General features: G+C 40.7%; 2 protein-coding genes across 2 annotated transcripts; both read right to left on the bottom strand.

The window, feature by feature from the left end:
• Positions 1-1,553: 1,553 nt before the first annotated feature.
• On the bottom strand, positions 1,554-7,832 carry en2a (engrailed homeobox 2a; the record flags this gene model as incomplete). Its single annotated transcript, XM_083542373.1, has 2 exons — positions 1,554-1,870; positions 7,310-7,832. The coding sequence occupies 2 exons, from the start codon at positions 7,830-7,832 to the stop codon at positions 1,554-1,556; spliced, it is 840 nt and encodes a 279-aa protein (XP_083398499.1).
• A 7,848-nt stretch (positions 7,833-15,680) lies between these two features.
• insig1 (insulin induced gene 1) lies at positions 15,681-20,479 on the bottom strand. Its single transcript, XM_083540905.1, has 6 exons — positions 20,308-20,479; positions 19,897-20,212; positions 18,480-18,604; positions 17,813-17,979; positions 17,624-17,723; positions 15,681-17,458 (listed from the first exon to the last, which is right to left on the bottom strand). The coding sequence occupies exons 2-6, from the start codon at positions 20,204-20,206 to the stop codon at positions 17,429-17,431; spliced, it is 732 nt and encodes a 243-aa protein (XP_083397031.1). The 5' UTR covers positions 20,207-20,212; positions 20,308-20,479; the 3' UTR covers positions 15,681-17,428.
• Positions 20,480-20,697: the final 218 nt, after the last annotated feature.

Raw genomic sequence — 20,697 nt, 5'->3', positions numbered from 1 at the left:
CTTCTGACTTTTTAAAATAAACCATCACAGTTATACTGCTCCTCACATTTTTTAAAAATTTACGATAACACTGGATAAAAAAGAAAAGAAAAGAAAAAGATCGTAGCTACGGTGGCTGCATGCGTGCACCGCAAAACAAAACAAAACAAAAAGAGAAAAGGCAGGTGCCGATAAAACATCGGTTACGTCGATGTGTATATATTTGTATATATTTCTATCGCGATATTAAAAACGTGCACGCGATTATTATTCTAGTGAGCGTTTGAAACAATCGTCCGTTCTGGTATAGGCATGTTCAGGCACTGCAGATCCTCCCAGGCTACAATCCGATTGGCTGGTTTTTGATTAACGCCTTTGCTACGAAAGCTTTTTTTTCCCGGCGTAATTTGTTCACGTGGCGGTTCAAATTACGTGAAAAACGCAACCAAAACAAACAACAACAACGGTTTCTACAATAAACGGTGTATCGAGGATTAAATACATCGTAAGCATTGTTATTTTCTAAAATAAATGTTACGGCCTAACTTTGCGTTCTAGCTCCGGAGATATCAAGCGTAAAAAGGCTAGCTAGATGTTAGCTTTGCCTGATTTCCAGGTCTGAAGAGAAGAGCGACGTGATTATCGTGATGTGACGTGACGTGAACGCGCTACTATCCGAGCTACGGTGCCGGCGGCGGAAACGGCACGACGCGTTAAAAGCGATGGACACTCATATCAATCGAATCGTGTTTTTTTCCCCCCCAAAAGCGTAAACACGTGCAGGTGATTCCTGTCGAGACGTGAAAACTAGGCGGCGAAGCGGAACGGTAAAATCAACACGTGCCTCGGTGAGATCATCGCAACAATGCCTCATTTATTAATATTCACAGTTGCAGGAAATAGTCTTTGGATTGAAGCAGGATGATTCTCTCTCTCTCTCTATCTCTCTCTCTCTCTCTCTCTCTCTCTCTCTCTCTCTCTCTCTCGTTCTTGTGGTAATGCCGCCTGTGAAAAGCTTTGATTATAAAACAGCGTAAACACAAATCCAATAGCGAGGCTGCCATGCTTTTCCTGTTTCTTTAAGGGTCATTTTTTTATAATAACAATAATAATAATAATAATAATAATAAGTCAGAGTCTTGTTCAAGTCTGGTGAATAAAAACACTTTGATTAGAACCTCAGTTAATGCTGGTATATTTGTACACTGGCCCTTGATGCTTAAGATTTATTGCATTGGAAATACAACCGTGACCTCTTTTCGTCTCTCTCTCTCTCTCTTCCTCTTTCTCTCTCTCTCTTTCTCTCTCTCTCTCTCTCTAGCTATATATCATTCTAGTTCCTCTGTCTCTCTTTCCATCCCCATCCCAGTCATAGTCTGACTTCTGGGTTGCAGATCTCTTCTTTCCACCCTCTCCCCTCTCTCTCTCTCTCTCTATCATGATGTTGGCATGGTTGTAAAGTCCTCACCCCCCTCCTCCACCCCTCCGTCTCTTTATTTTTCCATCCTTCTCCACTATATCCACTTCGCACCCCCCAGTCCTCCAATCCTCTCCAATCCCCTCTGCCCCACCCTTTAGTCGCTGTCTGATTTGTCATCCTTGGTGGTGGTGGCGTGGTTGTACAGGCCCTGGGCCATCAGGTGCAGCGCCAGCGCGTTCTTGATTCCGGAAGCCTTCTTGATTTTGGCCCTCTTGTTCTGGAACCAGATCTTGATCTGCGACTCGTTGAGGCCCAGCTCGTTGGCCAGGCTCTGCCGCCGCTGCTCCGTCAGGTAGCGGTTGGACTGGAACTCCGACTTCAGGCGCTGTAGCTGCTCGGCCGTGAAGGCGGTGCGCGGCCGCTTGTCCTCCTTGCTGCTGCTCTTCTTCTTTGGTCTGCGGGTTCGGGGACCTGCGGTGGGCGTGGCTATTTTGAGTCGGAATGAAATAACAGCAAGGCAAAGCAGATTGGAAACAGCATGCTAAGGATTGCATTCCTTACTCAGCAAAAAGAAAATGTGTGTAGTCAGATTAACCCTTCCATCGCCAAATTAACACCTGAACTCCTACGTGACCGCGCTGCCGACCCCACACTTCCATTAACACTAATTATTAGCTCTTCAAATGTGGAATTTAGACTCTTGGTGTTGGTTTAACACCTAGAGCGCTGAATTAGCGCCTACTGCAAGTTCACAGCAGCTACGCCCCCTTGCTAAGCAAAACCACCAGTCCCAGATTAACCCTTATTGTGTTCCATTAGCACCTCCAGTTAAGCGTATAATGAACGCTTTAATCAGCATTTAATTGACTTGTGGTGTTGAAAGACATCTACAGGGTTGAATTGCTACCAAAGATGTTCGCATACAAATGCTAAAAGTTTCACCTCACGATATTAAAGTTTTGCTCTAAACACTTTCACACTCACATAATTAGAGCTGTTGAGGTCGCTACACTGACGCTTTTATCACCCGTACCTTTTTCTTACGAGATTTACTTTCACCCCAGTTACATTTGCACAACATTTTTACATTTATACAAACGTTTGCTCTTTTAGTTATCTGGCGATATATATTACGTAACTACTATTTCACAGCAGGGTTTATTTCTTGGTCTATAATGAAATGGCGTATTGGAATGGCGTACAGGATTGAAGTATAGGAATACATTTAGGAATGCTGTATAGGAATGGCTTATAGAAATAACGTATAGGATTGGTGTACAGGAATGCCGTATAGAAATGGCGTATAGGATTGCCATATAGGAATGGCTTATAGGAATTGCGAATAGGATTGGCATATAGGAATGGCGTGTATAAGATTGGCATATAGGGATGGCTTATAAAAAATGACGTATAGGATTGCCGTACAGGATTGGCATATAAAATTGCCAAATAGGACTGGCGTACAGGAATGGAATTCAGGAATGGCGTATAGGAATGGCGTATAGGATTGGCGTACAGGAATGGTGTATAGGTAGGCGTACAGGAATGGTGTATAGGATTGGCGTATAGAAATGGCGTATAGGATTGGTGTATAGGAATGGCGTATAGGATTGGCGTATAGGATTGGTGTACAGGAATGGTGTATAGGATTGGTGTATAGGAATGGTGTATAGGAATGGCGTATAGGAATGGCGTACAGGAATGGCGTACAGGATTGGCGTATAGGAATGGCGTATAGGAATGGCGTACAGGAATGGCGTATAGGATTGGCATATAGGAATGGCGTATAGGATTGGCGTATAGGAATGGCGTATAGGAATGGCATATAGGATTGGCATATAGGAATAGCGTACAGGAATGGCGTATAGGATTGGCGTATAGGAATGGTGTACAGGAATGGCGTATAGGATTGGCGTATAGGTAGGCGTACAGGAATGGTGTATAGGATTGGCGTATAGGATTGGCGTATAGGAATGGCGTACAGGAATGGCGTATAGGATTGGCGTATAGGTAGGCGTACAGGAATGGTGTATAGGATTGGCTTATAGGAATGGCGTATAGGATTGGCGTATAGGAATGGCGTATAGGATTGGTGTATAGGAATGGCGTATAGGATTGGCGTATAGGATGGTGTACAGGAATGGCGTACAGGATTGGCGTATAGGATTGGCGTATAGGAATGGCGTATAGGATTGGCGTATAGGAATGGCGTATAGGATTGGCGTATAGGAATGGCGTATAGGAATGGCGTATAGGATTGGTGTACAGGAATGGCGTATAGGATTGGTGTATAGAAATGGTGTATAGGAATGGCGTATAGGAATGGCGTATAGGATTGGCGTATAGGAATGGCGTACAGGAATGGCGTACAGGAATGGCGTATAGGATTGACGTAAGTGTTTGAATTACAAACCGATTCAAGTATCGATTGTTATTCCACTACAATATAGGCTTGAAAAACACTATCACTGTGTAAAACAGTATTTTGCGTAGAAATTCTAATACGTGATGACAATTTCTTTGGACTTGGACTATTTTTCACACAAATAAGTATCGAAAGGTATATCAGGGTCTCATTTTAATATTCCCCTCAGGTAACTAACCTGGTTAGTGTTGGTAATACAGGTTGATCAATTTTAGAAATAAGATGAATCAGCTGGTATTAAAAGTATGGCAGATAATTTGTTTTTGTTGTGGGGTTAAACAATCTGTCCCTTCATCCTTTCATCCATTTATCTATCCATCCGTCCTCCCGTCCTTCTATTCATTCATTTATTCATTCATTCATTGTATAATCATATTAGTAAACGGTTGTTTTTCATTATTTCATTTTAATGAACATTATTAGGATTATGATGACTGGTGTTTGGTTGAATCTCTGGTATTTTTGGTTGTACTATTTTGTGTGGTATATACTAAAGACTTCACAACGATGTTTGACTGCCTTCTGGTTCAGGACGAGGCGATGCGAATAGTAGCTTTAATCCCGACTTTACTTCAGCAAAGAAATTCCAAAGAATTCCTGCGTCCTCATGGATTATAAATTCACAACATAGTAGTATAGTAGAGCATTTCCGGTGAAACACAGTATATAATAATATTAATAATAATAAACGGATTGGTTGCTGGGGGGAAAAATCTCTCGTGCTGAATAGTCATGAATATTAACCATGGGCTCCATTTTGGAGCGTTTTTTGTTCTCCTATGGTTTCATTTGGTCTTGAGATTCAATAATGTTTCTCATTCTGTGCATTAAAGAGCAAACAAACTGTCCATTGACGAAGTTAACAAATATTAAAGAAATTAAAGAAATTAACGCGATTTTAAGGTTGTGCTTCAGCGTCGGATAAAATCAACACCCGCAAAATAAAAAAGTAGACTTTATTTGTATGTATAAAATCATAGATTGCATGTTATCCTGTTTTATAGGACGTATATATAATAATAATAATAATAATAATAATAATAATAATAATAATAATAATAATAAAGTTTGATTGAATTAGGTAAAGCACATTTGTTCAAGCTAAAAAAAAATTGTTGGGGTAAGAAAGTGTTTTATAGTCGACAAATCCTCGCCGAAATAATAACAAAAAAATATTAGAATAACTTTCAATATTAGAGATGTTTTTATTGGTGAATTTTTGGTTATTTAGTTTTGTATTTTCAGCTGTAATGACGCTTTTCTTGGCCGCCCTCCATTTGATTTCGGTGCATTATTTATGGTTGGTTTATTTTTTTGTCTACACATTAAACAAATCAATAAATGTATGTGTTAAAGAGCTTTTTTTCATTTCTAAAGTACGACTTGAACTTGTTTTAAATCTATTTGCTGGACTGGAGACAGCCAGAGGCGTCCTGCAGTCCATTGTCCCAAAATTATGCTAATGAACTTGGAAGAAACCTGGTGTGCAGAACCAAATAAATGATAGTTATAATTCATCTGATTGGATTGAATGATGTAATTCTATCAAATATAGAAGTTTTAGGAATATCTATTTAATAATCAATAGAAAATATGTAAATATATTGTCGGGTCATGAAGAAATGGTCAGCTGGTGTTTTGGGTTGAAAACAGTATTTCTTTCTTTTTTGTTTATAAGATGCAAAATAATAATAAAATAAGACAATATGTTGAGCACTATAGTATATTATATAAGATAAAAGTAGAATTATTGTGTATTGAAGAAAAGACTAGCAGTTTTCCACACACCATAACTTGATTATATTGTACACTTTGTTTACCATCCTGAAGTATTTATTTGGTCGTAACCTCAATGCTTGGTTTGCTATTTTTGGTGTTTTATTTCGAGATAAACGTTAGCAACAAGCTAAAGAGTTGTTCTTAGCGACGTGCTAATCCTGGTTTCCTGACTGGAAAAAAAACATCACCTCATGGTCGCCGCTGATTGACTGCAAAGTCTGAGCGGGTTTTTATTTTCACACAAACATCCTCAAGAAAGGATTCAGTGTGTTTGATCAGCATTTTAGACGCTTTTGTTGCACTTTTTCCACGTGAAATTGTCGATCGAATCGTATGTGAGGAAAATCGCCTCAGAGAGAGAAGCTAGCACGGAAGCAAGGCTGACTAGCCGGTTTGCTAATGATATCTTTACTCTCCATGATGAAGAATAAATAATTTAATTGAGCTAAAAAAAACACGAGATCAGGAGTGAAATTCTGCCCTGCAGGATTCGGAGTGTTTATTCTGGACTAAGATTATTGTGTACATTTGAATTCGCTTTGAATTTGTCGCTTCAGGTGTTTAGCATGTTGCAGGCTATGTGTTTATTCAGACTTTGGATTTTGCAGTGTAAATGTGACTCCCGTTAAATCTTATACATTAGCAGTTTTTAATTATATCCTTTTTTTTTGTGTGTGTGATTCCGACATTTTAATATTGGAGTATTAGATGGTTCTGATCTATAGATTGGACATGCTAATTCCAGTCAGGCTGTGGCTCTGCTCCAGCCTATAGGCTTCACTCTATACTTTAACTGTTTGCTCTCCTCACAGATTTCTATTATTTATTTTTATTCAGATATACATTACTGTGAGTTCCCTTTTTATTTATTAATTATTTAATTCAATATTCAATATTACACACTATCGAACGAAATCATTGTATATATGTTTATTTGAGAAAGAGTGGAGTTTGCAGGTAACTCAATAATAATAATAATAATAATAATAATAATAATAATAATAACATTAAAAAGGTTTGAAATGGTTTTTCGTTATATTTTGAGGATTATATATATTTTTTTTACAGATATGGGTCATGATGATGAATATTTATATTATTATTATTATTATTATTATTTGACAATTTTTTGTTTTTACTTGAACTGAACATGTCGGGTGATTTGTGCTATTTGTGTTCAGTTAAATGTGTTTATTTATTCAGGATTTTTCAACATTTAATACTCAACTTACTTGAACATATTTTTGGATTTTTTTTTTATTATTCTATTTTTTTTCATATCAAATAATTTATTTATTTTGGAAGCAGAAACATACTCTCGTTTTTTTTCCGCCAACTTTCATTTATTTCTAAGTGGGGGGAAAAAAGTTGTTCGAATTTGACCTCCAGGAGTTTTCCTGACCTGATCGGTGAGATCTGGAGATCTGAGAGATCTGTGAGATCTGTGAGATCTGGTGATCTGGAGATCTGTGAGATCGGTCAAATCTGGAGAGCTAAAGATCTGTCAATTCTGTGAGATCTGGAGATCTGTAAGTTCTGTGAGATCTGGAGATCTGTAAGTTCTGTGAGATCTGGAGATCTGTAAGTTCTGTAAGATCTGGAGATCGAACCCACGCTCGAGTTTTGTTCTAATGCGTTACGAGGGTAAATCGGGCGTGTTGCGGGAGTTGTCGGGGGTATTTATTTATTGTTGTTATGGTTGTTACCTGCCGAGGGTCTGTCCGAGTAGCGCGTGCAGTAAACCCAGGCGGGCCACAGCATGGGCTGCTGGTTCTGGTTCGGGGTTAAAGTGGATGAGTTGGGTTGCGAATGCTCCGAGTCCGAGCTCAGGCACTGCTCCTTGCTTTCTCCGCGCACTTTCAGCGGCTCGTCCTCGGTCACCGGGTCGGTTTTCTTCCCAGGGTGAGGTGTGGAGGTGCTCTCCGTGGACCCCTGTTCCACCTGTCCCACCTGCGCGTCCTCTCCAGGCTGCCCAGAGCTGCTGCTGCTGCTGCTGCTTTCGCTGCGTCCCAGCGCACTTTCCTCAGTCTTTTTGCGTCCGAAATCCGGGCGCAGGATGTTGTCGATGAAGAAGTTGGTGACTCGGTGAGGAGGATGAGGATGACTTGGAGGAGGAGGAGGAGGATGAGGAGGAGGAGGAGGATGCTCGTGTCCCGGGGACGGAGCTCTCACCTCGGAATCTCCGGCGCGCCGAGCGTCTCCTCTCCCTCTCAGCTCTTTCTCATCCATACCGACAATCACACACTCCCTCTCTCCCTCTCTCCCTCTCTCTCTCTCTCCCCCTCTCTCTCTCTCTTTAACCCTTTTCCAGGCACTTTATCCAGCACTGAACCTCTGCTGATGCTCCACTTTGTTCGCTTTCTTTAGAAAAAAAAACCTGGAATAAAATGTCGGGTTGTGATCATCAGCGCGGGTTCGGGACTGGAACCAGATCTTCCTCCAGCGCGTCGAGATCACAGAGAAGAACCATAGTTCCAGATAACAAAAAAATGCGCTCTGGGAGAAATGATGATAGAACTTCCAAAAATGTCAAAATAAATCAAAAATAAAAGAATAAAATGTGCTGAATATTAAAAAAAAGAAACACCTGTGATTGGTGTGGAGCAGGAGGACACAGCAGGTCTGAGAGAGAAAACTCCGGGCCGGAGAAGAACAAGAAGAAGAACAACAAGAAGAAGAAAAAGAAATAGAAAAAAAAAAAGAAGAAGAGGAAGAAGAAGAAGGAGGAGGAGGATGAGGAGGAGGAGGAGGAGGAGGATGGGGGGTCTCCTCCAGGATCCGCTCCTCCTCAAATACTTTTTTACTCCCGGTTTTTTTTGTTCATATTTTTTATTACGAGACCCCCCTCCTCGTCCTCCGCCCCTTTAGTGACGTTTCACTCCGGTATCCAGGACACGTGCCTTCGACCAATAGGATGGAAGGAGGGCCTGTCACGTGATCAGGCTCCTGGAGTAACGGGGCAGTGTTTTCGTTCATGTTTCTTTAAAGACGCAGTGGAACAACGAATTATTCTTACACACACACACACACACACACACACACATATACACACACACACCTTCGTTTGGACACGCCTTCAGCTTCAGTGTTTTTTCTTTATTTTTCTTTTTTTTTTTAGTTTTCAAAATTGCATATTAATACTGAAGACAGTTCCCAAAGGTGTTGAGTGCTTGTTGGCTGCTTCTCCTTTTCCTAGTGCGTCAGCTATATATGGTAGCAATGACAATAAAAGCTTCTTGACTTGACTTGAACTTATTCCAAACCTTCTTACCTGGATTTAGATAGGAGACCAGGTCACCTGATGCAGCACTTCATCACAAATACCTCTTACAGACCCCAGAGGTGTGTTTGAGATCATTGTCCTGAAGGAAAACCAATTAAGTGCAAACCACATGGTGGCATGTCTCTGTAAACTGTTGTGGTTTGATTTTGACTAAATCACCAACAATGTCACAAGCAAAGCACCTCCACAACATCACACCACCTCCTCCATGCTTCACAGTGGGTACCACACGTTCAGTATCCACCCGTTCATCCTCTTTACATCTAACAAAGAACCAATAGGACATTTTTCCACTGTCCTAATGTCCATTACTTGTGTTTCTTTGTCCAAGTCTCTTTGGCTCGTTTTTCTTCAGAAGTTATTGTTTCTTTACTGCAAATCGACCATGAAAGCCTGACTCACAAAGCCTCCTCTGAACAGTGGATGATGAAATATATCTGCCACTTAAACACCGAAAAGCATTTCTGTAAATCGATGGTTTCTGAGGCTGATAATTTGAATAAACATATCCTCTGCAGCAGAGGTAGCTCTTAGTCTTCCTTTACTGGGACGGTTCCTGTGAGAGTCTGTTTCATCATAGTCTGTTTCATTATTTTCACCATAGTTTGATGGTTTTAAAGGCTGCATTTGGGGATGCATTTCTTAAAGTTTTTTTTTCGGATCGACTGACCTTCATTTCTTAAAGAACTTTCTTAAAGACTGTCTTTTCTTTTTCCCTAACTAAGTGTTCATTGCAATGATTGGGATTTGTACAGTAGTTGTAGCAGGACTTATAGAAAACCAGTCCAGGTGACTACACAGTGAAACTGATGTCTTCAGTATTAAGAAAATAATAATAATAAAAAGAAAAAGTAAAAAACCCTGTAGGAGAGGGTGTGCCAAAACTTTTGACTGGTAGAGTATACAGTATAAAGTATAACAGTACACACACACACACACACACACACACACACACACACACACACACACACACACACACACACACACACACACACACACAGATGGAGAGATGTTTAAATGGGACACTGTTTCTTTAAGACACCCCGCTGTTCATTTCAAAGCGGATCGATTGTAAATGGAGTGACTCGCACAGGGTTGCCAGATTGATCCACTTCACGTTGAGGCTCCTCCGTTTCTCCACAAACACCTGGATCTTTAATAGCAAGTGAGTGTTGGATATTTACACAGAATGTAGAAAACAACCAAAACACACGCGCACCACTTCCGGTCTCTGTACCCCAACCCACAACTGGGTAAAATCCCAGGCTCACCTGCACGGGTTTAAAAAAACACAATCTGGCAACACATTTCCCCACTCAATACACTGCTGTTGATTATTACAAACACCCTTCTATAACATTCTCATTTTTTACAGCTGCAATGTGTGTGTGTGTGTGTGTGTGTGTGTGTGTGTGTGTGTGTGTGTGTGTGTGTGTGTGTGTGTGTCTTTCTCTCATACTATCTGTTCATCTGTTGCTCCCTTACTTACTTAAGAAAGTGAGATTTGTGAATGGGCGTCTATGGTGTGTGTGTGTGTGTGTGTGTGTGTGTGTGTGTGTGTGTGTGTGTGTGTGTGTGTGTGTTGTCCCCAATGATCATAAAGCGGGTTCATAATCTTCTGTAGAACAACACCCCCCCCACACACACACACACACACCACCATCACCACCACCACCACCTCTCTCCAGCCACCCAACACACACACACACACACACACACACACACACACACACACACACACCAATCAAAGGTTTGTGCAGTATGAGTTTTGACAGCATGCAAAGACCAAATGTGAAGGACAATCAGACTCCAAACCTCACAAGCTGTCCTTCTAACACTCCAAACACACACACACACACACACACACACACACACACACACACACACACCAAAGACGTCCATTCACGAATCTTATTTTCATAAGTAAGTGAAGGAGATCAGCAAATGTAAGATAGATAGATAGATAGATAGATAGATAGATAGATAGATAGATAGATAGATAGATAGATAGATAGATAGATAGATAGATAGATAGATAGAAGGACGGACGGACGGGCAGACAGGCACGCACGCACGCACGCACACACACACACGCACGCACACACACACACACACACACACACACACACACACACACACACACACACACACACACACATTCCCGACGAGCTTTAATTCTTTACTAATAATCTCAAGCGTGTGATCTGCGTGGCGTAGATAAGCTTCCATTCAGTCTCTCTAACATTGTGTGTGTGTGTGTGTGTGTGTGTGTGTGTGTGTGTGTGTGTGTGTGTGTGTGTGTGTGTGTGCGCTCTTTGAGGTGTTTATGTGAGGACTTAGTGAAGCAGAGAAACGCGTTGAATATACACACTTTAATGACTACTGTAGACATCATTAACATCATTAACAACAGCTGCTTTAAACGTCACTTCCGGTGCAAGAAGGTCAAACGTGTTCACGACTTCATCTTACTGATGACCTGAAACTTTATTATTATTATTATTATTATTATTATTATTATTATTATTATTATTATTATTATTATTATTATTATCATCCGTTTTTTTTCCTGCATAAATTCCTTGAAATGATAAAATATAGAATCGAATGATAAAAATACAATCATAAAAAGTTGTGACGTAAAATCCTTCAACCAAAACCTCCTGTTTGTCTCAGAGACATTTCGTTATATCTCTAAATATCTTACAATTATTTACTTTCCGGTTTGATAATAAACACAAGACTTTTTAATACAATAGAAATTCTAATATTTATTCAAATAAACATTAAAAACTCTATTATAATGATTATATTATAATATTATCATGTAGACGCGTCTTTTAGACTGTATTTCTTATTTTTACAGTTTTTTTGGAACGAATATTATATGATATAATATCAATAACGAATTATTTCATTAAACTTAATCCTCTTATTCTTGTTCCTTGTGTGTGTGTGTGTGTGTGTGTGTGTGTGTGTGTGTGTGTGTGTGTGTGTGTGTGTGTGTGTGTGTGTGTGTGTGTGTGTTTCCGATTTAATTCGCCACAATTACAAACGTCGAATTTGTGATTTAACCGGTTTACTGTTCATGCGGTTTGTAGAGAAGATCAGAAGATCAGAAGATCAGAAGATCAGAAGATCAGAACATTACAGCGGATCCGAAAAAGAGAAAAAACTAAGTGCTCGTGCTACAATTAAATTGTAGCTCTTTTTGATTTAATATTAAGGTTTTATATTTGTTTTTAAAATCACGATGATTCTGATGTCGGTTTTTTTTTTTTTCGTGTTTAATGCGAGTTTTTAATCAAATAAATAATTCCGCAATTTGAGTCGTTTTTTTTCCCCGTGCAGACTGTTTTAAATAAACAAACAAACAAACAAACGAATGAAAACAATATCAAATATTTATGTATTTTTTGTTTGCAGTTTTGTCGCTTTTCTCGGGTCCTCATTAAAGGTTCTGTAGAAAGAAATGAAAGAAAAACCTTACAATAATAATAATAATAATAATAATAATAATAATAATAATAATAATAATAATAATAATAATACTTCTAATAATAATTATTATAACAATAAAAATAATAACAACAATAATGTCTGTATATTTTTTTATTAATACAGTATTTGTCTGTTTTTTTTTGTTTTTGTTGTCCATTGACTTCTTGCTTAATGGTAAAACATTAAAAGACTTGAAAATGTCGCAAATTGTTTATTATTAAATATTTATTTATTTATTTTTTATTTTTTATTCATTTGATTATTATTTTTTAAAACAGTTTTATGAATGTAATTTGTCGTAGATGTTGTGCTTTACGTGTGTGTGTGTGTGTGTGTGTGTGTGTGTGTGTGTGTGTGTGTGTGTGTGTGTGTGTGTGTGTGTGTGTGTGTGTGTATGATGGACTTGTTTACTCCTACAGGTATTGTTAATGATTTACCTCAAAACTGAAGACTCAAAGCCACATGCTGTGTATCATCATCAGTGAAAGAGAGTGTGTGTGTGTGTGTGTGTGTGTGTGTGTGTGTGTGTGTGTGTGTGTGTGTGTGTGTGTGTGTGTGTGTGAGAGAGAGAGAGAGAGAGAGAGAGAGAGAGAGAGAGAGAGAGAGAGAGAGAAAGAGAGAGAGAGATACTCACTCCAAAGTGAGCCATGTTCAGGTCAGTTCAGTTTAATGTTCACTTCCTCCATATCAGATAATGTGCACTACACTGGGAAGACAGTGTGTGTGAGAGACAGAGAAGGGGTGTGTGTGTGTGTGTGTGTGTGTGTGTGTGTGTGTGTGTGTGTGTGTGTGTGTGTGTGTGTGTGTGTGTGTGTGTGTGTGTGTTACCTGTGATAGAACACAAGTTGAGATCATTCCCATAATGTAGTGTAAAGCCATACACACAAAACCCAATCACATTAGGAAGGTTATGAAGCCCCTTAGCATGAGGATGAGTGGGATGACTGTGGGGTCCATCTGAAATAAATGAATTTATTTTTGGGGAAAAAAAAACAGAAGCTTGAGATGTTCTAAAGAAAAAAATAAAATATCCATTATCTCGTATAAACGATTGTTTCGTTTTTGAATCGAATCTCAAGACAGACTCTCAGGAATTCTGAATTTGTCCCAATAATTCTAACATTTTCAAGGACTCTTGAGTTACTTGACAAACACATAATTTCTGATTGTTATATTTTGTGAACAGAAAATGAAATGAAATTTGTTTAAGAGGAAAAGACATTGGGACCTCAGTAGATTATGGTGTTGGTGTGGATGTAAAATAAGAGCACCAGACTGTATGAAGAGTCTCTGTTTGTGACTCTTGACCTGAAAAGGTGTGTGTGTGTGTGTGTGTGTGTGTGTGTGTGTGTGTGTGTGTGTGTGTGTGTGTGTGTGTGTGTGTGTGTGTGCAACCCCTCCAAAATACTTTTCGATGCTTTAACGCTTAACAATACAAATCGCCTGGATGTCACCCACGTGGGAACACGGAACGCATGTTGTACACATGTTGGTCCCTATGAAATGAACTTAATAACAATTAATAGATTTGCTGGGACTTAAGTGGTTCGGTGAAACGTCAACTACAGATACATGTCTTTCTGACCTCTGACCTGTCTGTCTCTCTGAGTCTGTCTTTGTCCTGGGATCATTTAAATCGAAGCTGAAGTGCAGAGAGAGTCTAGGGGTAGTAAAGTGTATGTCAAGGATAAAGGATCAGTGTGTGTGTGTGAGTGATGCCGGATTTGTTCGGTCCTCACAAAGCAGGAAGCAGCTGTGGACGGAGCGAGGACGTTACGCTTGAGTGACGCCCCACAAAAGACCAGAGCAACTTTCTCAGCAAGGAGAAGAGAGCGAGGGGGAAAAAAAAGAGCTGGACACGTTTGTTCGGTCTCACGCCCAGCCTGTCTTCCACCCGTCTGTCTGTGGACTCTGAAGACACCCTGAATGGACAATTCAAAACTTGGTAATAAAACTGACCCGAGCACCAACTACAGGACTGGAGATCTATTTTACACAAGTCTGGAATTCCCTTTTTCCAGGAGTTCGTTACAGGGGGTTCTGTACAGGGGGATTTCCACCATCAGGAGTTCTGTACAACGCGTTCCCCATCACCATGGGTTCTATATGATTGGTTCTGTACAGGGGGTTCTGCATCATTAGGAGTTTTTTAACAGTGGGTTCCCGATTACCATGGGTTTTAAACAGGGGGTTCTACAACACAAGGGCTAATGTACTAATGTATGGGTTTTGTACAGAGGGTTCCCCAGCACCAGGGGTCCTGCACAGAGGGTTCTCCACAATTAAAGGTTCTACATAGAAAGTTCCCCAGCACAATGGGTTCTACAAAGGGTTAAACATAGGGCTCTACACCACCACAGCTAATGCGCTGTGGGTTCTGTATATAGGGGATTCCCCAGCACTAGGATTTCTGTACAAGGGTTTCCCTAGCCAAGGGGTTCTACAGCACCAGGGGTTGTGTACAGGAGGTTCTCCAACACCAGGTTTTTGGTTGAAATGTGGTCTACCATGGCCATAGTTCTGACAGTATTTACTGTGGAGGATCTGGGAATTCCTCAGACATCTGCTCAGGGCTGTTCCGTAATCCCTGGCGTACAGAGGTGGTGCTCTGCGAGATGGAGAGATGAAATGCTGCCATCTTGTGACGAGCAGAACAACAGGATGAGATTCAAGTAACTTCAGTTCAGATCTCATTTAAAAACAAAACATGTTACTGAGTTACTGAGTATCAGTGGGATCACAGCAGGAAAATGACCAGTGACCGGATGCAACCGAGTCGAGTTCCCTGGGTCGATTCCTTCACAGCAAATAGCACTGTATACAAATAATTATACAATCCACAGAATACTGAAGACCACCCACCCTCAAAAAATATGAACTTGAACTTTTAACACACTATTTGGCCACATTTGTCACACCATAAGATTCAAATCTCTGTTGAGCATCTCCACATGGAGAACCAATTTACTGTTATAATAAGCTCCACTTTTCTGGGAAGATCTTCCACTAGATTTTGTGGAGATTTATTCAACAAGGGTGTTAGTAAAGTCAGGTAGTGATGTAGGTGAGAAGGTGAGGAGTCCTGGGGTGCGGTCAGCGTTCACATTCATCCCAAAGGTGTTGGAGCTCTATAGCAGATCTTCCACTCCAACCCATGGAAAGCAGATCTTCATGGAGCTTTGTATTATACTGTACTGTCTTCCGTCCCATTGTCCAACTCTGACCATCACCAAAGACAAACCTGGGCGGAGCTTCCTTATTTTTTAAATAAATAAAGTCACGAGAAAAGTCAATACCTTCAACTTCATTTTATTTGATAGACAGTGTTGTAGAAATCATGCAGCTACAAGAGTAAACATGGACCAAAAAAATAAACAAATAAAAACACAAGTCCAAAAATTCCTACAAATAAAATAAAGCTTTCGTTCGCTTTGTGTCTTCATCGTTTCCCTGAACTGAAATCCTGTTAGCATGTGGCGTTTATATTTCAATTTCCACCAGCTCCACACACACACACACACACACACACACACACACACACACACACACACACACACACACACACACACACACACTTCCGTTTGAAACATTTGATCTCAACAGGTAGAACAGAACGGTCCACACTTTCCGATCAGAACAGTAGAAGTGGTCATTGGTGTCGTTGAAATCGGTTTGTGCGTGAACGTAAACGAAATCCGAGCACGAGTTATTGCTTCTTCGTACTGCATATGATCTTTTACGTAACAATAATATAATAATAATAATAATAAAAAACAACAATGGAAATAAATACCAAGGCTTCCTGGGACTGATTGCACTTAGAATAGTTGCTCAAGTTCGAAAAATAAAGAAACCTGTTATTAGCGTCTTTCTGATTGGCTGAAGAGTTTCAATTATGCAAATACGGAGAAGTTCGTGCGCTAAACGATTGAATGTCTATACAGTGCACGGGTCACGTGAGGTCACGGCCTAAATCCCAGCCGCCGTTCCAGAATGTTTGGCACTTTTTTTTTGTTGTTTGTTTGTTTTAGATGACAAGCGGTGAGCAAAAAAAAAAAAAAGAACAAAGTGGAAAAAAGTGACAAAAGCACTCATTATAATAAAAGGCAATCACGGATTGCAAATTTCTTCAAGGCTGCAATAAAGAACTTTCTGGTGTGGATCGAAGTGGATGCCGATTCTCAACCGGACAGAAACTCTGGATTTTAAACCTCGAAAAATTGTCTCTGGAAAAAGAATCCGTCCGACAGACCATAATATTAGCGGAAGGAATCTGCGCCCTTCCTTTTAGATGGCGGATGTTTTTTGGTGCAGCCTTGAAATGTTTCCCTTTTCATTTTCTTCACACAACAAAAAATCCAAAGCAATCAAAGTACATATTTGGCCACCATCTTTGTTTTCACTCACACACACTTAATCAACATTTCTTCAGAACCCCCCTACCCACACACACACACACACACACACGTATGAGGCTAATACACTGTATACGTGAACCCAGTTGTGCTACATGACTCTATAAAGTTCTTTCTTTTTTACGAAGTAACTGCGACGACGAGGTCACAAGTGTAACATTTCATGGTGCAGGGCGGAGCCTGAGCGATGAGGGCGGGGCTACATGGCTAGCACTTGGATGGCGAGAAGGCGGAGCCAGGGGAACGGCTGCAGAGGTTTGAGGGGGATGTGGACACGTCAATGGCACTCAGGAAAGACGAGTGGGTGGGGCTTATCTAGCATCACTTGACGTAACGAGGTAACCGCGTGCCCTCACAAGCAGTTACTGACAGCAAGTTGACCCCAAAACAGCCTCTCGCGCCCCCGCGGACGCTCCTGCGGTGAAGTCCAACGTCGCCTGCGATTAGCGTTTTGTCCGTCTCGCAGCGGCGTGTCCGTCGGACGTACACACACATACACACACCGTCACACACACAAAGACAATCCTTCTCTCTTATTAACACAAACGAGAGATCGGGAAGGAGCTGAGACGAGACGCGTCCCATTCCTCCTCCCTGCGGTGTTCAGGGTCCCTCTGTGGCGCTCACTAGTCGATGTGAAGTTTCTCATTCGTACCCTGACGAGACAAAAAAGAGACCTAAAGAATTAGCTACAAAAACACTTGCAACACTGTGAAGGAGATCAACGCTGTCACCATTTTTCCATTAAGTTCGAAATAAAGCTGAGACGATTAGCAGTTAAACCAATCAACATGAAGAAGTTCTGATTTGAGATGTCTAACCATGGCTAGCTGCCTGCCGATGTTCCCCACCGTCACGCCTCCTGAGAAGAAGACGCAGGGCAGCCAAGAGCGAACGTAGCCCAGCTGAGGAGACGGAAACCTGCCGAAGAAACCAGACACGCCGTTTAATGCTAATCGCGGGCCACGTTTTTATCACTAATATCTTCAGTGATGAAGATGATGACGTACTGGTAGACGCCGTTGTAGACTAACAGCTGTGTGATGAGTGTGGCGAAGAACGCTGTGGTCAGGCCCAAACCAAATCCACTCCTGGAGCGATCAAACGTCCACCACAGACCCAGAGACAGAGCGGCCAGAGTGAGACAGAGCTGCACGTTATTCACAAAGTCCAGCTTCTGAGGAACCGCATTGAGTTAAGGACAAACCATGGATAAAAAAAAAATATATATTGAAGAAAAAATAAACATCAAAATCAAACTGTAAACACATAAACATAAACAAAAACATAGCATGACAGTGAAATCGATTTTTTTACAAGAATTAGTGGCAAAAACAGAGCGAAACAAAAGACTCAAGTCCTAAAAAAAGACAAAAATTTACCCTCAAGTATATTTTGAAGTCCTTAAACAAAGTACAAATAAATATATAGAATAATTTCAAAAAGAAACTTAACTGTAAAAAAGCACCTCAAAAATGTGAAAGAAAAAAGTATTAAAGAATATGTAAAAGAAAAGAAAAACAATAAATCAGAAGAAAAAGTTTTTTAATGTTGCCCTTATAAGTATATTGACAAATAAAAAACCCTACGTTTGAACGTTTGTAATGTTTATGAATGAAGCCACGTGTGTTTTTTGTTTGTTATTAGCGAGCAGGAAGTGGGGGATGGGAAGGATACGGCACTGGCGTGGTTGATGCCGACGAACACGGCGATGCAGCGCATGACGCTCGCCCACTCGCGCTTGAACTTGTGCGGCTCTCCAAGATGGCTGTCCAGATACGGATACAACAATCCAACCACGGCTGCGGAAAAACACAACAACAAACAATTCGTAAAAAATGTTAATGCCGCCAAAAAAACCCCAAAAAAACCCCGCAGTAACTTGATACTATTTAATGGCTGGAAACTTTTTTTAGTTAAACAATCCTTTAAATCTTGCTCACGTGTCTTTCGCCGTTGTTATTCGCAGTATCTATTGCCTGGCCAATAAAAACAAAACAAAACTAACCCGAACTATGTCAATTTTCAGCCCATTTCCATTAACGCGATCTTCAGTTCACACTTCCAATCGTGTCCCAAAAGTAGCTAATTCATGAAACGCATAAAAAACGTAAGGCGCTTCGATCTGCGACATTTTCCGACGTCACGCCAACGACGGAAAAATTGTCATCGTATTCGTAAGCCGTTTTTGTTGACTGGCGCCTCCTTGTGGACAAAAGGTCAAAACACAGAGAGAAAAATATGCGTTTTCAAACGCAAGCGTATGTGTGGACGAGGTCTTCATCAATCCTGAAACGCAGGATGCTCTGAGGTCAATTTACACTCAACCATAACAAGACCATTTCTTCGCTGCTGAAGACCAGATCATTTCTTTTTCTCGTTTTTACATCAACTTCATCAACGCATGCTTCAGTGCTAGCCTTGTCCTGTTTATTACGTGGTATTTTACAAAGCAATGGTCGAATTTGTGCTGAAAAATGACGCATGTTTGCAATAAAGAGCAATTTCAAAAGTTTGTCCACCCCTGCCCTTCATTCTTACAACTTTGGAAGCACTTTAAACATACGGACACAGGAATCATGAAGTTCTACCTCAAAAACTAACAGATTATAAATATGAAACTCAAGTTCTGAGGCAAAAAAAAATCATTTTAAAATTTGTTAAAAAGCTACATTTTGGGAGAAATCAAGTATTTTAATGAGTTTTATTGTTAATTATTGAAAAAATAACAGCAATAAAGAAACATACTGGTGGTTAAAGCAGGGAATGTGGGCGTGGCCTGGTGACGTATGGCGTATACCATACACGCGCATCACTTCCGTGTTTCCCTTCGTCGTTATATGGCGTGTTCGGGTTGTCAGCCAATCGCGTGCGTTTGCGCCGCTCACCCGTTTTCGACGCGGGCCAATCAGAGAGCAGAACGCGCGAACTGACCTGCAGCTGCTTCCCTGCGGTGTTTTTTTCTTTCTTTCTTTCGATTTTTTATTTATTTATTTTTTTACAATCAGAGCTCAACTTATTGGGAAAAAAAACCCACGAAACATATTAAAAAGTGTGAGACGAATAAATGCATAAATCACATGATTAGACTGACCCGCAGCTGTTCCACAGCACAGAGGAACCCAGCAGGCTGAGGAGAACCAGGTGTCCAGCACTTCGTCGGGGAACAGGGCGTCCTTCCGCTGGATCTGGAGGAAATAAAGCACCAGCGCCAGGAGCACCCCGACCGCGAACAGGACGATCCCACGGCGGATTAAATGAGCGGCTCGGACGCGGAGGAGCCACGATGTGACCGCGGACATCACCTCCCCCATTCTCGACGCCATCCAGATGCACAAGTCGGGCAGATCTTTCGCTTTCACACCGGTGCTGCAGCTCCAACAGCGGCTCACGAGTCTCGGCATTTGTCACTGAGAAAAAACACAAAACATTACAGTTTACACACAACAACAACAACAACAATAATAATAATAATAGACAAGAAATGAAGTTTCAGGACAAGTACCTTTAATAGCAAGACGTCCTTTTTATCAATCTAGATATGAAATAAACCGTAGGATTAATAATAATAATAATAATAATCCACTCCTGTCCACGTTTGCACCTGATACTAAAGCCCGTGAATGGGGTTCCAGCTGATTTATTCCCTCCCCATGTGCTCACATCAGCAGCAGCTCAAATGTTTGCCTTCCCACCGCTCATGCCATATGAGTCAATGGCATAGGGTTGCCAGATTTCACTCTAAACCCTTAACTCCTTTATAGCTGTCCTGTTCAATATACATGCGATAATATATACAATACTATTATGTAGCTTTACTTATCATATCAAATATAACAGGAATATTAATAAATAGAATTAAGCCAGTTTCATTTCCACGTTTCCATTTCTTTAT

The sequence above is a fragment of the Silurus aristotelis genome, assembly GCF_946808225.1.
Source record: "Silurus aristotelis genome assembly, chromosome: 5".
Lineage (NCBI taxonomy): Eukaryota > Metazoa > Chordata > Actinopteri > Siluriformes > Siluridae > Silurus > Silurus aristotelis.
Note: the sequence above shows the minus strand (reverse complement) of the source record. Positions and strands in the feature narration are given on the sequence as shown.

Excerpts from the sequence above, each read along its gene's own strand:
- insig1 (XM_083540905.1), bottom strand. The coding sequence starts at position 20,206 with ATGCCGAGACTCGTGAGCCGCTGTTGGAGCTGCAGCACCGGTGTGAAA. Across the intron at positions 18,605-19,896 it reads GTGCTGTGGAACAGCTGCGG|CCGTGGTTGGATTGTTGTAT; the intron begins GTCAGTCTAATC and ends GTTTTTCCGCAG. Across the intron at positions 17,724-17,812 it reads GTCTACAACGGCGTCTACCA|GTTTCCGTCTCCTCAGCTGG; the intron begins GTACGTCATCAT and ends TTTCTTCGGCAG.